General features: G+C 50.9%; 1 protein-coding gene across 2 annotated transcripts; it reads left to right on the top strand.

The window, feature by feature from the left end:
- The first annotated feature begins 3,177 nt into the window (after positions 1-3,177).
- On the top strand, positions 3,178-12,493 carry LOC109752051 (MEIOTIC F-BOX protein MOF). 2 transcript variants are annotated; one of them, XM_040399707.3, is made up of 6 exons: positions 3,178-3,478; positions 3,641-4,818; positions 5,283-5,438; positions 5,524-5,710; positions 9,934-9,994; positions 12,178-12,493. In XM_040399707.3, the coding sequence occupies exon 2, from the start codon at positions 3,766-3,768 to the stop codon at positions 4,579-4,581; it is 816 nt and encodes a 271-aa protein (XP_040255641.3). In that variant the 5' UTR covers positions 3,178-3,478; positions 3,641-3,765; the 3' UTR covers positions 4,582-4,818; positions 5,283-5,438; positions 5,524-5,710; positions 9,934-9,994; positions 12,178-12,493. The 2 variants fall into 2 exon arrangements, 1 of the variants encoding a protein (XP_040255641.3); XR_012202171.1 differs by lacking the exon at positions 3,641-4,818 and having other exon boundaries at positions 3,298-3,478; positions 12,178-12,467.
- Positions 12,494-17,117: the final 4,624 nt, after the last annotated feature.

Consider the following 17,117-nt stretch of genomic DNA (forward strand, 5'->3'; position numbering starts at 1 on the left):
CAACGTGATATGCCAATTTCTATTTACCCTTCATAAGGACCCTTTTCATCGAATCCGTTCCGAGTAAAGTAGGAGAGACAGACACCCGCTAGCCACCTTATGCAACTAGTGCATGTCAGTCGGTGGAACCAGTCTCACGTAAGCGTACGTGTAAGGTCGGTCCGGGCCGCTTCATCCCACAATACCGCCGAAACAAGATAAGACTAGTAGCGGCAAGAAGAATTGGCAACATCGCCCACAACTGCTTTGTGTTCTACTCGTGCATAGTAACTACGCATAAACCTGGATCATGATGCCACTGTTGGGGATCGTAGCAGAATTTTAAAATTTTCTACGCATCACCAAGATCCATCTATGGAGTATACTAGCAACGAGGGGAAAGGAGTGCATCTACATACCCTTGTAGATCGCGAGCGGAAGCGTTCCAATGAACGAGGTTGATGGAGTCGTACTCGCCGTGATCCAAATCACCGATGACCGAGTGCCGAACGGACGACACCTCCGCGTTTAACACACGTACGGTGCAGCGACGTCTCCTCCTTCTTGATCCAGCAAGGGGGAAGGAGAGGTTGATGGAGATCCAGCAGCACGACGGCGTGGTGGTGGAAGTAGCGGGATCTCGGCAGGGCTTCGCCGAGCTTCTGCGAGAGGGAGAGGTGTAGCAGGGGAGGAGGGAGGCGCCCAAGGATGTATTATTGCTGCCCTCCCTCCCCCCCTTTATATAGGCCCCCTGGGAGGGGGGGCGCCGGCCAAGAACCCATCTGTGGGGGGGGTGGCGGCCAAGGGGAAGGGGGGGTGGCTTCCCCCCCAAGTCAAGTGGGGCGCCCCCCCACCGTAGGGTTTCCAACCCTAGGCGCAGGGGGGAGGCCCATGGGGGGAGCCCCAGCCCACTAAGGGCTGGTTCCCTTCCCACTTCAGCCCATGTGGCCCTCCGGGATAGGTGGCCCCACCCGGTGGACCCCCGGGACCCTTCCGGTGGTCCCGGTACAATACCGATAACCCCCGAAACTTTCCCGATGGCCGAAACTGGACTTCCTATATATAATTCTTCACCTCCGGACCATTCCGGAACTCCTCGTGACGTCCGGGATCTCATCCGGGACTCTGAACAACTTTCGGGTTTCCGCATACTCATATCTCTACAACCCTAGCGTCACCGAACCTTAAGTGTGTAGACCCTACGGGTTCGGGAGACATGCAGACAGGACCGAGACGCCTCTCCGGTCAATAACCAACAGCGGGATCTGGATACCCATGTTGGCTCCCACATGTTCCACGATGATCTCATCGGATGAACCACGATGTCGAGGATTCAATCAATCCCGTATACTATTCCCTTTGTCAATCGGTATGTTACTTGCCCGAGATTCGATCGTCGGTATCCCAATACCTTGTTCAATCTCGTTACCGGCAAGTCTCTTTACTCGTACCGTAATGCATGATCCCGTGGCTAACTCCTTAGTCACATTGAGCTCATTATGATGATGCACTACCGAGTGGGCCCGGAGATACCTCTCCGTCACACGGAGTGACAAATCCCAGTCTCGATCCGTGCCAACCCAACAGACACTTTCGGAGATACCCGTAGTGCACCTTTATAGTCACCCAGTTACGTTGTGACGTTTGGCACACCCAAAGCACTCTTATGGCATCCGGGAGTTGCACGATCTCATGGTCTGAGGAAAAGATACTTGACATTGGAAAAGCTCTAGCAAACGAACTACACGATCTTTGCGCTATGCTTAGGATTGGGTCTTGTCCATCACATCATTCTCCTAACGATGTGATCCCGTTATCAATGACATCCAATGTCCATAGTCAGGAAACCATGACTATCTGTTGATCAACGAGCTAGTCAACTAGAGGCTTACTAGGGACACGTTGTGGTCTATGTATTCACACGTGTATTACGATTTCCGGATAACACAGTTATAGCATGAACAATAGACAATTATCATGAACAAAGAAATATAATAATAACCATTATTATTGCCTCTAGGGCATATTTCCAACAGTTGTTCCTCTCAAAAAAAATACGCATGTTTTTTCCTCCACGAGAAGCAGATTTGCTTCCGCGAGAAGCACAACTGCGCCTCTCGGAAATGAGAAAAACCCGTTCTTTTGACTCTAGTTTTTTCTTCCATTTTTCCAGATTTTCGGGAAGAAATTTCATCGAAATCTAGTAACATGTAATCCAGTAAAAAAGATCTCGACGTGAGAAATTCAACTGCGAAAACGATTCAAGATAACATATGGTTTAAGAGATTAAATATTTTTGAATAAACGAATTTACGACATGAAAGGAAAACTCGCATGTTGCGACAAGTAACGCACGCATGAGAGGTGGAAGTGACCTTTGCAAAGTGTCCTTTACTAGTGATTTCGATGACCGAACGGTAAAAATAATAATATGAAAACGTGCCGGCCCAATAATGACGACATGGGAAAACCTTTACATGAGCCTCAACGCCGCGTAGGCTACTTGGCGCTCGAAGGCAAGCCATAGTAGGCCGGAGAAGTGGGATTCGAACTGACATGCTATCGTCATCACACTTAGTGCATTAACCACTGGACCATGATCACTTCGTTGTGTGATATCCCGAAACAGGCTATTGACCCTTGCTTTAGTCCAATTATAAAATATTTGTAAAAAAGAAAAAGTATTTTTGAAAAATAATTCACAACTTTTTAAAAAGTTCGTTGATTTTTAAAAAATATTAACAAAAATAATAAAAGTCCATAATGTTTGAAAAAAATCACGAATACAAAAAAAGTTCACCAGATTTTGAAAAAAAGTTAATGGATATAAAAAATATTCACCCTGTTTCGAAAAAAAGTTAACCAGATTTTGATAAAAAGTTCATCAATTTTTTTTATTTTTCACTCATTCAAAAAAGTTCACTGGATTTTGGAAAAAAAAAGTTCATCGATTGAAACAAGTCCATTGACACTGGAAAATTTTCACAATTTTAAAAAAGAGTTAATCAATTTTGTAAAAAGTTCCAGGATTTGAAAAATAGTTCATCGATTGTTTTAAAAAATAGCGAAACTGAGAAAGTTCGCGCACTTATCAAAAGAGTAAGAGAATAAATATAAAAATGAATAAAGAAAAAAAAAGAAAACCGTTAAAAAAACACAGTAATAAATAAATAATTAAAGAAAAGAAGGTAATGAGTCACGTCCAAAGAATGTGGCTTGGTTGTTACCGCTGCTTTGCTAGAACCAGCAAGTCGCTGCTTCGAATCCCAGCTAGCTAGGGAATGCCCTTATTTGTGAATTGTGATGATGAAAGCAAATAAAAAACAGAATTTAGGAAACAGAATCAAAACTACGTCAGGCCCAGGTCCGATCATGACATCAGATCAGAGAAAAAAACGAAGCAGTCCTCGCGGATGGAACCCTAGTGGTCGTCGTCTTCTTTTTCTCCTGCTTCGACCCCCGCCGACTTGGCTGGACGCTGGACGAGATCATCGTCGAGGTTTGTGGCTCTCTGCAGCAATTTACTCCTGTAGAATCTGCTTTTCGTTGCAAAAGGGGCAAACGGATTTATTCACAAGGTTACCGGCCGCCTGCCGGTGCTATCACCGTGATTGTACTTGAACGGCAAGAACTCACCGTAACTTGGCTAATCCTTGTGCAGGTCCGATCTACTCCACAGCCTTTACCTTCTTCCCGTGCAACGTAATGCAAGCTTCCCGAGGAATTTCCTCTTATAAACTTAGCGCGACCATCTAAAGCCGAAGTGCAGGCTAACTGTTCGACCAAATGTCCCAGAAGAAAACCAAAGTCGACGCCGTCGTCGAAGGAGAGAGGTACGGCGCCGGCACCGGCACCGCCCATGTTGACCACCTCAGTGACCTCCCAGATGCGCTCCTCCACAAGGTCATGTCGTTCCTGTGGGCGTGGGAGGTGGCTCGCACCTGCGTGCTCTCGCGCCGCTGGCGCAACCTCTGGGCCTCTGTGCCCTGCCTCGACCTCCGGGTCTGTTGCAAAGCCCGCCACCGCCGGCTCCCCATGCGATTCGCCAGGTTCGCCAACCACTTCTTGCTCCTTCGGGAGGTGTCTGCGCCGTTGGACACACTCCGGCTCCTGTCCAGCCCAACGTCGTCTGTTGATGATGATTCAATGCCGTATAGCCCTAAATATGATGACGACAGGGAGGATTACTGCTCTACGGATGTCGACATGTGGATCCGTGCTGCCATAAACCGCAGGGCACGGTTTATCGAGCTTAGTCATCATCCAAGGGATGATGCCTTCTCTGATCTTGAGCACGTGCCGTTCATCTCCTGCCACCTGAAACACCTGCACCTGTCGGGTACAATGTTGCGAGACAAGACATTAAGGCAGCTCTCTTCTCAGTGTCCTTCTTTGGAAGTCCTGGAGCTCAAGGAGTGCTTCCTGTATGCCCCCCAGATATCATCTGCCTCACTTATTAGTTTGACCATGGTTGAGTGCAGGATCATGGCTGACCTGTCCATCGCTGCTCCGAGCCTTGTATCACTGCGCTGTGTCATACCATACCACCGTGCTCCGTCGTTCGAAAACTTGGGGTCGCTGGCTACCGGCACCATCATGTGAAATGACTCTTTCTTGCATGATAAGTTTGAATACAAGTACAAAGATCGCGATGAAGATGCATTTGAATGTGATAGCGGCGACGACAGTGACTCCGATGATGACCACTGTGATAGTGATACTGATACCGACTTGAGCACTTCTGACATATTGGATGGTGCTAAAGTTTTAGGTGGCCAAAATGTTATCCGCAGCCTTTCAAATGCTACAAGTTTAGAGCTGATAGCTGATGCCGGAGAGGTATGCCTATGAATCTGTTGCTGACATATCTCCTTCAGTAATCAGTATGCCTATGTTTCCTATGAATCTGTTGCTAATATGGAACGGAGGGAGCAAATGATATTTTTCAACTAGTTGTTTCCATTGCCGAAAAAAGTCTGTACCCCTTTTTTTCCACTGGGTGTCCAATGTGCTATGTGCACATTTTGTACTGTTTTTGCACTCAGTGACTCAAGTAACAACAGCTGGCTGCATACTGAAAAATCAAAATCACAATAGGTTATGGGTAACAGTTCTAGTGTTATTGTAATAAAATTGTGTAAGCAACGGGCATTGGAAATGGGTAACAGTCTAACGATAACATCATTTTACATAACTTAACCAGAAGCAAACATTCACTTCCACGAAAATTTCTAACTACTAGTAGATTCACTGTGTTATTATTCTTTTCTGTGAACTGAACAAATTCACTTTTTGTGCCAAAGTTGATTCTTAATAGGGAATTGGAAATATGCCAAATTTTTAGCAACCTGAAGGTGTTAGCCCTTGGTGAGTGGTGTATGGCTGCCGACTTCTATCCGTTAGTTTCATTCTTGCAGCATGCTCCAAATCTGGAGTCTCTTTTTCTTAAACTTAAAACGGTATGAGCTTTCTCACATACTGCTTTTATAATGTGATAGATTAATTTGGACCTATTTCATGACATTTATTTTGTTCTATGAGAAGGATCATGAGGAAATAGAAGACAATATCAGACTGGAGGGTATATCATTTGCTTGCAAGAACCTTACAATGGTCAAGATAAAATGTCCCAAGGATGATGAAAGAGTTCCTGTGTTAACACAAATGTTCATGGCTAATGGCATACCCATCGAAAAGATAGATGTCTGTCACCGTGAGACTCGCAAAACTTGTGAGTCATGTATTATTACCGTATCTTAACGTCATTGTATTTGCAATGCGAGTCTGGTAGGAGCTAGGATCCTACCTGGTCTAGGGCGTAGGTTGTACGGGAAGGGGGAGGGTTGACGGAGATGCGATCGCGGCTGCCGGCGGCGGGGCGCCGTGGCGCGATGAAGAAGAGGCGGTGGCGGCGCAAGAGGCGGCTAGGGTTAGGTCTCCCGACTCCCTTCGGGAAGCCGAGCAAATAATGATTGCTTCTTGCTTGATTAGATTGATACATCTCCTCTCCTTATATAGAGAGGTTTACTTGACTCCTAAGCAAACTATCCTAATAACGATAAGATAATTGGGCTAAGCCCCTGATAATGATAAGATAACTTGGGCCACAACCCACTGGGCTAAACCCCTAATATGCCGGTCATAACACTTCTCCCCGCCTGCACAAACAGCTCGTCCTCGAGCTGTAAGGTGGGGAAGCACTTGCTGAACTCCTCGGGGTGATCAACCAGCGTCAAACACCTTAGCGACAGCTGGGGCGGCTAGGTCGGCGGTGACGGCGTCCTCCGAAATGTAGTCTGCAGCCTCCAGGTAGAAGAGTCGCGGGCAGACGTGGCCGGGCGTGTAGGGCTCGTCGTAGTTGAAGCACAACCCTTGGCGGCGACGCTCGAGTAGCTCGGCCGAGGTGAGCCGGCGGAACAGGCGCGCCGCGGTCGCTGCGAGGGGTGCCGCGGAAGCCTGAGCAGGCCGACCCTGCGTGGGAACATCCGGCCAGGGTAGCGACCTAGCGGCCCGGGACGGTGACTCCTGCTGGATGGCCACCGCGCGGCGCTCGAACGGGCGTAGTACATGGCCGTCTGGAGATCCTGGGGTCCCCGAAGCTCCACGTCCACGCGGATGTGATCCGGAAGTCCACTGACGAAGAGGTCGGCCCGCTGCTGCGTCGTCACGCCCGACGCGTGGCATGCCAGGGCCTGGAAACGGTCGGCAAAGTCCTGAACCGTGGAGGTGAAGGGAAGGCGGCCTAGCTCTGCCAGGCGGCTCCCGCGGATCGGTGGCCCAAAACAAAGGAGGCACATGTTGCCCTCGTCTTGCTCGAGGGCGTAGTACCAGGTCTGTGCCGCGCCGTGGAGGTGGTAAGAGGCGAGCCAGGTACGCTCCGAGGCGAGGGTGCGCTGCCCGCGAAAGAACTGCTCGCACTGGTTGAGCCAGTTGAGGGGGTCCTCCGTGCCGTCATAAGTGGCGAAGTCCAGTTTGGCAAACCGCGGCGGTGTCTGAGTCGGAGCGCCGTGGCCGACTGGCTCGGAGGTGCGAAGCAGCGAGGATTGGGGCGCCCAGTCAGCATGGCTGCGGCCCGTGGAGTGCCCCGGCGAGCCGGAGGGATCGCCGAACTGCAGAGTGGGTGCCGGCGGGTCTCCAGCCGACGTGTAGACGGGTGGCGGCGATGATCCGGTTAGCCAGGCCGGTATTGGGGACGGTGACGGCGGGAAGCGCACTTGCTGGATCGGTACGCCTCCCTGCGTGGGTGACCCGGGCCCCGTGCTGGGCGGGGGCGGGGCCGGCAGCTGCGGCGGTACAGACCCGGGTGGCGTGGGGGGCGCAGCGAGGGCCGGGGCCGGCCACTGTGGCCATTGAGGCGCGGCAGCGGGCGGCGGTGGGGCCGGCAGCTGGGGCTGCGGCTGCCCGGGCGGCGTCGGGGGCGCGGCGATCGCCGGAGCCGGCCACTGCGGCCAGTGGGGGGCGACGGCGGGCGGCGGCTGACCGGGCCAGAGGTGGTGTAGAGGCCCGATCGGCGCCGTGGTGGGCGCGTACCAGGGCAGGGCGGCTGGCCCGGTCGCGGCGACCGGCTGCAAGGGCGGCGGCTGCCCGTAGGGCCCTGCCAGGTAGAGGCGTATGCCCTGGACGGAGGTGACGAGGTCGTTGAGGACCCCGGTCATCTCCGCCGGCGCCAGCTTGGGCGGCCAGGTCGCCGAGCCCGGCGGCGACGGCGTCCTCCTCAATGTAGTCTGCAGCCTCCAGGTAGAAGAGTCGGGGGCAGACGTGGCCAGGCATGTAGGTCTCGTCGCAGTTGAAGCACAACCCTTGGCGGCGACGCTCGAGTAGCTCGGCCGAGGTGAGCCGGCGGAATGGGCGCGCCGCGGTCGCGGCAAGGGGTGCCGCAGAAGTCTGAGCAGGCCGACCCTGCGCGGGAACATCCGGCCAGGGTGGCGGCCCAGCGGCCCGGGACGGTGATGCCTGCTGGATGGCCACCGCGCGGCGCTCGAATGCGCGGGCGTAGTACATGGCCATCTTGAGGTCCTGGGGTCCCTGCAGCTCGACGTCCACGCGGATATGATCTGGCAGACCGCCGATGAAGAGTTCGGCCCGCTGGTGAGCCGTCACGCCGGACGCGTGGCACGCCAGGGCCTGAAAGCGGTTGGTGTAGTCCTGCACCGTAGAGGTGAAGGGAAGGCGGCCCAACTCCGCCAGCCGGCTCCCACGTATCGGTAGTCCGAATCGAAGGAGGCAGAACTCGCGAAAACGCTCCCATGGGGGCATGCCGCCCTCATCCTGCTCGAGGGCGTAGTACCACGTCTGTGCGGCGCCGCGGAGGTGATAAGAGGCGAGCCAGGTGCGGTCCGACGCGAGCGTCCGTTGCGCCCGGAAGAACTACTCGCACTGGTTGAGCCAGTTGAGGGGGTTCTCGGCGCCGTCGTAGGTGGCGAAGGCGAGCTTGGCGAAGCACGGCGGTGTCTGAGCATGACCGCCGTGAGTGTACGGCTCGGCGGTACGGATCAGCGAAGAGGATGGCGTTGGTCCGGTGTGCACAGGTGGTCCGCAGGAAAGCGGTGGCCCGTCGAAGCCAGCGTGGAAACCCGCGGAGCCGGAGGGCCCGTCGTACGACAGGGGGGGCGCCGGCTGGTCCGCGGCCATGGTGTAGACTGGCGCGGTGACGTCCCGGCCAACCAGGCCGGAAGCTGGGACGGCGAGGGCGGGAACCGCACTTGCTGAATCGGCACGCCCGCCGGCGCGGTTGTAGTCAGCCCGGTGCTGGGCGGCGGAGGCGCCGGCAGCGGCAGCTGCTGCTGCCTGGGAATGGTGGAGGCGGCGGGCGCGGTGTTGGCCACGGCCGGCCATTGTGGCCAGATCGGGGCGGTGGCGGGGGTTGGCTGTAGCTGCAGCGAGGGCTGCAGTGGCCCGACCAGCGTCGCGGTGGCCCCAGGGTGCGGCGGCTGCCAGGGCGGTGGCGGCGAGGACCCGGGTGGCGTGGGTGACACGGCGAGGGCCGGCGCCGGCCACTGCGGCCATTGGGGCGTGGCGGCGGCTGAAGCGGCCAGTGGTGGTGTAGAGGCCTGGTCGGCGCGGCGGGTGCCGAATACCACGGCAGGGCGGCTGACCCGGTCGCGGCGGCCGGCGGCCCGTAGGGGGCGGCTAGGTATAGCCGTATCCCCTGGACGGCGGTGACGAGATCGTTGAGGACCCCGGTGATCTCCGCCGGGGAGTAGACGGCGGCCGGTGGTGCGGTGGAGGGCGCCGTCATCTGGGTGGTGGCGGCGCCGGAGGATGCGACCAGCGGCGCGGACGGGGAGGGCAGCAGCGCGGTGGAGAAGGCCAGCGGCGTGGTGGTGACGGTCGGCAGCGGAAGCGACGGGATGGGCGGCGGCGAAGACATGATCGGAACTGAGCTACCTGATACCAAGGTGTTAGGAGCTAGGGTTCTGCCGGTTCTAGGGCGGAGATTGTAGGGGAAAGATGGAGGAAGACGAGGTCGAGGGCGCGGCAGCCGGCGGCTGGGCGCCGTCCTTGCGTGGTGGAGAAGAGGCGGCGGCGGCGCAAGAGGCGGCTAGGGTTAGGTCTCCCAGCTCCCTTCGGGAAGCCGAGCAAATAATGATTGCTTCTTGCTTGATTAGATTGATACATCTCCTCTCCTTATATAGAGAGGTTTACTTGACTCCTAAGCAAACTATCCTAATAACGATAAGATAATTGGGCTAAGCCCCTAATAATGATAAGATAACTTGGGCCACAACCCACTGGGCTAAACCCCTAATATGCCGGTCATAACAGAGTCTTACATCATTTACTAGCTTGGTTAAAAAATAAGGCCACAAAGGCTGTTGTATTTGCAGTGCGGGTCTTAAGTCATTACTATTTTGGTTAAAAGATATGGCTACTTCTTTAATTTGGAGTTTGTTTTTGGAGCATGACCTGAATTTAGACATTGTAAACTTATTCGCTTCCTCAAATTTCAACCAGGTCATCAATCCTTGGGCCTAAGGCGTGGATATGCTGCTTTGTAGGAACTGCAGTTTCAGCGGTATGATTTTACCTCCGATTATAGCTTTTCGTTTACTGTAAGGTATACAAGTCCTATCTGATAGTTGCAATCATCACTTTGTACTTAACATAGATTTGAGGGATGAGAAACTAGCTAATACATTTCAAAATAGTTGGCATCTTTGTCTGTGCACATTCTCCAACGTTAGCATCTTTGTCTGTGCATGTTTTCTAAAGTTATACTTTCACCTCTTTTCCCGTGCATGTTTCTAAATCTATAAATGACAAGGAAATGCAATCCTGCAAGAATAGCAAAACTGCTTTGACAAATCTAACAACACCATTTAAATATACCCAAACTGAACAACTAGAAATAATTTATTTATAAAGTATACTTAAATTTGACTAGCAAGATAAAGAATGGCCCTTCTCTGTGTGTGTGTAGGGGGGGGGGGGGGGGGGGGGGGTGTATCAATACCTCGACGATGAACAAGTGCCTAATTATGAAGTGGTGGTGGCGCATTTTCTCTGAACCTGAGGATTCCATTTGGATACAGATCCTGAAAGCTAAATACTTCCCAAACTCCACACCTTTTATGTCCTCTGCTCTTAATGGCTCGCAATTCTGGATGTCTCTCCACAAGGTGCGCGATGAATTCAGAAACCTTCTGAAATTTGTGATGGGAGATGGGGCTTCCACCCATTTTTGGCTTGATTGGTGATTGGTGACGGCCCTCTCTCTCAGTCCTCCCCTGTTCTTTTTTCTTATGTTTCCAATCAGTCCACCTCCATTGCGGAGCTTGCTGCTTGCAGCTGGGACCTTGGTTTCCGGCGTGCTTTGTCTCCTACAAAGTTGGCCAACTGGCACGACCTCACTGCCTTGTTCCCGGTGCTCTCGGATTCACCCAATTCGCTTGTTTGGCCCCACTTCACCTTGGGAAAATTCTCGATTAAGTCCTTATACTCTATAAGCTCATCTCTGGGAGGCAGGACTCTCATTTTAAGGCTACGTAGCGAGCATGCATTCCGCTTAAATCAAAACAAAACAAAACAAATCTTTAGCAGGCTATTAAACTCAAACTTGCAGCTAGTGACCAAATTCTTGAACGCAGCGGCAACGCTAACGCAACTTGCCCTCTTTGTTAAGAGAAGGAAGACACTGAACACATTATCTTCAAATGTGCCTTATCCAGATTTGGCTGAAGTTGTGTTTGATCGTGGTTGAACTGCAACTGGAACCCATCGAGGTTCTCGGATCTTTTTAACTTAGCCTAATTATGAAGTGGTGGTGGCGCATTTTCTCTGAACCTGAGGATTCCATTTGGATACAGATCCTGAAAGCTAAATACTTCCCAAACTCCACACCTTTTATGTCCTCTGCTCTTAATGGCTCGCAATTCTGGATGTCTCTCCACAAGGTGCGCGATGAATTCAGAAACCTTCTGAAATTTGTGATGGGAGATGGGGCTTCCACCCATTTTTGGCTTGATTGGTGATTGGTGACGGCCCTCTCTCTCAGTCCTCCCCTGTTCTTTTTTCTTATGTTTCCAATCAGTCCACCTCCATTGCGGAGCTTGCTGCTTGCAGCTGGGACCTTGGTTTCCGGCGTGCTTTGTCTCCTACAAAGTTGGCCAACTGGCACGACCTCACTGCCTTGTTCCCGGTGCTCTCGGATTCACCCAATTCGCTTGTTTGGCCCCACTTCACCTTGGGAAAATTCTCGATTAAGTCCTTATACTCTATAAGCTCATCTCTGGGAGGCAGGACTCTCATTTTAAGGCTACGTAGCGAGCATGCATTCCGCTTAAATCAAAACAAAACAAAACAAATCTTTAGCAGGCTATTAAACTCAAACTTGCAGCTAGTGACCAAATTCTTGAACGCAGCGGCAACGCTAACGCAACTTGCCCTCTTTGTTAAGAGAAGGAAGACACTGAACACATTATCTTCAAATGTGCCTTATCCAGATTTGGCTGAAGTTGTGTTTGATCGTGGTTGAACTGCAACTGGAACCCATCGAGGTTCTCGGATCTTTTTAACTTAGCCAAGAACCTCTGGGGCCAGTTTGTCCGTGTTTTCTGGATCGCCCAGTTTGTTTGTGTTTTCTGGATCGCTTTTGCTGCTTTTGCCTAGTGTTTTTGGACTACTCGAAATAAATTTACAAAGCAAATATTTCCTAACCGTCCGCCTGATTGCTTGTTTAAAATGGTTGCCCTTTTACAGCAATGGAAGCCATTGGCTAAGGCTGGCCTCGCTCATTTCCAAGATCCGGGTGCCTTCTCACTCTGTCCCCGCCTCCCCTGCGCTGCTGTCTTCTGGAGCTGGAGCGTAGATCCTTCTTTACCTTAGTTTTTGCTGGCCTGCGTGCCATGGTTGCCTCGTTGGCTGTATGGATCGGTTTGAACCTCTTCCGCCTTAAAAAAAAAACCTCTTCCGCCTTGTACTGGATTATGTTAACTCAGCTTGTTGGGCTTTATATTTATAAAGTCGGGCAATCTGGCTTTCCTCTAAAAGTTATAGACAAAAGAAGATGTGTTTACATGAGCGCGGGAACAGCTTTACACTAGTAAGCCCGTCGGCGACATGTCGCACCAAGTGTAGCAGACTCTAGATCTTCGGTGGTTCTGACGGCTGAACGCATAATTAAGCATGTGATGCATGACTGATAACGATAGTAATAACCTGCAAAAAAAACGATAGTAATAAACAACACACGCAGCATATGTATACTGTATACATGAAAAAAATATTGAACACTTAACGTGCCTTCTATCGTTTTCTTTCCGTGAGAGGCGATCGCGAGGGCGACTAGGGTTTTGCTGGCCCATCGCCGTCGGCGGCGGCGCGGGTGCCAGTGAGTTTTTGCAGGACGGCGACTTTACGTCGGCGTGGTCTCTCCAATCTCTATTACATATCTCCATGCACGTTGGGTTCTAGTAGTAGATGTGTTTGTCTGCTCTTTTGGTCTTTGGCTGTTGAAGCATGTTTTGAAGGCTTGCCGTTGGTTCAGCGTTTGTATTTTGGTCGAGTTTGAACAGAGCAATGAAATTGCTTAGTTGGAACTGTCGAGGTTTGCAGCAGGCGGCGGCAGTACGGACGCTTCTGGAGGTCCAGAGGCGTACTAGTGCTGATGTTATTTTCTTGTCTGAAACTCACTTGGAAGAATACCCGGCTGAATGTCTAAGAAGAAGGTTAAAGATGGACTTTAAGGAGGTGGTTCGAAGCAATGGGCGGAGTGGTGGATTATTGATGTTATGGAACAAAGAGGTAGATTTGTCACTTCGGTTCAAAACGGACAATTTTTTTTTTTTAAAGATCCAGATTGCCTGGCTTTTCATTGATTTAGCAGAGAGGAGAATACAAAAAGGGAGGATAATTTTATTGATGTTGATATAGGCAGTGGGCAAGAAAACATATGGAGACTAACCGGCATGTCCGGTGAACCGAAGTGGGAAGATAAACATAAAACGTGGCAGAGATTAAGAGACTTGTGTGCACAAAGTGAACGTGCATGGTTAGTACTGGGCGATTTAAACGAGATCATGTGCTCTTTTGAGAAAGAGGGAGGTAATCCTAGACCGGCTAACTATATGTAGTCTTTCAGGGAGGCGCCAGAGGATTGCAACCTACTCCCTCTGTCCCAAAATATAAGAACGTTTTTGACATGGGACGAAGAGAATAATAGATTTGGGATTTGTGGGAGACAAGTTTACATGGAAAAGAGGAAAGATTCGAGAAAGGTTGGATAGAGCGTTGTCTAACGATAACTGCAATGTGAAATTTGAAGGGGCTATTGTTGAGCACTTAGATTTTTATCGGTCTGATCATAGGCCTCTACTAGTTACTCTCGATCCGACAACTTCAGAGAACCCAGTTGGCCCGAAAGTGTTACGTTTTGAAGCAAGATGGCTGCAAGATGCAAGGTTCCAGGAAACTGTCAAAGAAGCCTGGACAGAGGTGTTAGAAGGGACAGAGGGAATTGGTGGAATCATTGTTATTGCTTGAGCCTCGTTGGCATATATATAGGACTATAATGATTAATTTGGAGTACAAAACAAGTCAGGACCAAATCCTAGTCTATCCTATACTTCCTAATAATCATAATACTCAACATCCCCCGCAGTCATAACGGTAGCGACGCAGATGATGAGACTGAAGCAGCGAGCGGCGGCTAGGATTGGATCGGTTAGGCTGATACCATGTTAGAAGAAATGGAGGGAATTGGTGGAATCATTCTTATTGCTTGAGCCTCGTGGGCATATATACCGCAAAAGGCTTTCGCCCGTTTTATAAACAAAGCAACCACCGAGCACAAAGTTATCAAGGTACCAACCGAACAACACACACACACACACACACACACACACACACACACACACAATGCCATTGCAGGCAAGGTCCAACACACACGCAAACAGACAATACACGGGTTCAGCTGTGGGCACAACACAACAAGCTCAACACAGGCGCACGACACGCACAACACATAAATGGCGGTGGCGAGGTAGAGAAGATCTAATCCGGCTCCGGTGGTGGTGGGGGAAGCGGTGGAGCCATCCGGAGAGCCATCGCACGAAGCTGGGTGATGATGGAGGTGATGGCGTCTCTTTCCTTGGGACGGCTAAGCGGGCGCCAAAACTGCAAGTAACCAGACCATTTGAATAAAGCGTCAGTAGCGCGACGAAGAGGGATACGCTGAATCACAAGCTTATTCCTAACAGTCCACAGCGTCCAGGCAAGCACCCCGATGATCAGCCACCTAATGTGGCGAACCGAGGGTGCTAACGCCTGGAGTTCGGCGAAGAGAGCGGGGAAGTTGTTGTGGTCCCATCTTCCACCCACTATTTAGCGGAGACAGCTCCAGTGGAACTGCGCGGACATGCAGGTGAAGAAGATATGGTTCGAATCCTCTTCAGGCCCGCAGAGCGGGCAACGCCCATCACCGGGGCCGTTGCATTTCAGGACCTCCACGCCGGATGGGAGGCGGCCGCGAATCCATTGCCACAAGAAGATCCTAATCTTCAAGGGGAGCCGGATCTCCCAGATGGTGGTGAGCGCCTCATGGCCCAGCGATGAGGCGATGGCCTGGTAGAGAGATTTAGTGGAGAATTGCCTTAAAGGCTCTAGACGCCACCTAGAGCGGTCATCTCCTATCTCAAGATCAGGCTCACGCGATGCAGTCTAGCAATTCATGCCAATCAGCATTCTCAGCGGGCCAAACGGTCTCCGGAACGCGAGTTGCCCTAAGTCAATAGGGGCCGTCGCGACAGAAATCCGCGGATCAACCGCGATGGAGAACAGGTCAGCGAAGCGGGCCGCGAGGGGCATGTCCCCAGCCCATCTATCGAACCAGAACATCGTGGCGGTGCCAGATCCAACCGCGATGGAGGTCCCGATGTGGAGGACCGGAAGGAGCTGAATAATGGATTGCCAGAACTGGGAGCCCCCAGACCGCAGGCAGAAGGCGAGAGGTATTTCTGCTGAATGAGGCGAAGCCACAGGCCACCCTCTCCGTTCGCAATCCTCCACAACCACCTAGTCCGGAGGGCTATGTTCATGCGTTTGGAGGACATGATCCTGAGACCGCCCTTGTCGCGCGGTTTACAGATCTCCGACTACCGAACCATGTGGTACTTCTGCTTATCGCCCTCGCCGGCCCAGAAGAAGTGCCCCTGAACTGTAGCAATCTCATGATGTAGAGTCTTGATGACCCATAAGTATAGGGGATCAATTGTAGCTCTTTTCGATAAGTAAGAGTGTCGAACCCAACGAGGAGCGGAAGGAAATGACAAGTAGTTTTCAGTAAGGTAATGTCTGCAAGTGCTGAAATTGTAAGTAACGGAGTAGTTTGATAGCAATATAATTTGTAACGAGCAAGTAATGGTAGTAGTAACAAAAGTGCAGCAAGGTAGCCCAATCCTTTTGAGGCAAAGGACAGGCCAAAACGGTCTCTTATGATAAGCAAAGCGTTCTTGAGGGTACACGGGCATTTCATCTAGTCACATTCATCATGTTGGTTTGATTTGTGTTCACTACTTTGATAATTTGATATGTGGGTGGACCGGTGCTTAGGTGTTGTTCTTACTTGAACAAACCTCCTACTTAGGATTAACCCTCCCGCAAGCATCCACAACTACGAGAAAAGTATTAAGAATAAATTCTAACCATAGCATTAAACTTTTGGATCCAATCGGTCCCTTACGAAATAGCGCATAAACCGGGGTTTAAGCTTCTGTCACTCTCGCAACCCACCATATAATTGCTACTCCACAATGCATTCCCTTAGGCCCAAATATGGTGAAGTGTCATGTAGTCGACGTTCACATGACACCACTAAGGGAATAACAACATACATACTATCAAAATATCGAACACGTATCAAGTTCACATGATTACTTGCAACATGATTTCTCCCGTGACCTCAAGAACAAAGGTAACTACTCACAAATGATAAACATGCTCATGATCAGAGGAGTATTAAATAGCATATTGGATCTGAACATACAATCTTCCACCAAATAAACCATATAGTGATCAACTACAAGATGTAATCAACACTACTAGTCACCCACAAGCACCAATCTATAGTTCTGGTAACAAGATTGAACACAAGAGATGAACTAGGGTTTGAGATGAGATGGTGCTGTTGAAGATGTTGATGGAGATTGCCCTCCCCAAGATGGGAGAGTTGTTGGTGATGATGATGACGATGATTTCCCCTCCGGGAGGGAAGTTCCCCCGGCGGAATCGCTCCACCGGAGGGCAAAAGTGCTCCTGCCCAAGTTCCGCCTCGAGACGGCGGCGCTCCGTCCCGAAAGTCTCCTCCTTATTTTTTTAGGTCAAAATCACTTATATACTAGAAGATGGGCACCGGAGGTGGGCCGAGGAGGCCACAAGTGGGTTGTGACCACCTGGTGCCCCCCCTCTGGTGTTTATTGGCTCCAGTATTTCTTAAATAATTTATAAAAAATCTCCGTGAAGTATCAGCTCATTTCGAGTTGTGCAGAATAGGTGGCCTGATGTAGCTTTTCCAGGTCCAGATTTCCGGCTGCCGGAATTCTCCCTCTTGGTGCGTTCCTTGCAAATTATGAGAGAAAAGGCATTAGAATTACTCCAAAAAGCATTATTATGGATAAAAACATTATAAATAACAGTAAGAAAAC

This window comes from Aegilops tauschii, chromosome 2 (assembly GCF_002575655.3).
Source record: "Aegilops tauschii subsp. strangulata cultivar AL8/78 chromosome 2, Aet v6.0, whole genome shotgun sequence".
NCBI classification, from domain to species: Eukaryota; Viridiplantae; Streptophyta; class Magnoliopsida; order Poales; family Poaceae; genus Aegilops; species Aegilops tauschii.

What these genes read in the sequence shown, in the direction of transcription:
- LOC109752051 (XM_040399707.3), top strand. Translation starts at nt 3,766, where the DNA reads ATGTCCCAGAAGAAAACCAAAGTCGACGCCGTCGTCGAAGGAGAGAGG.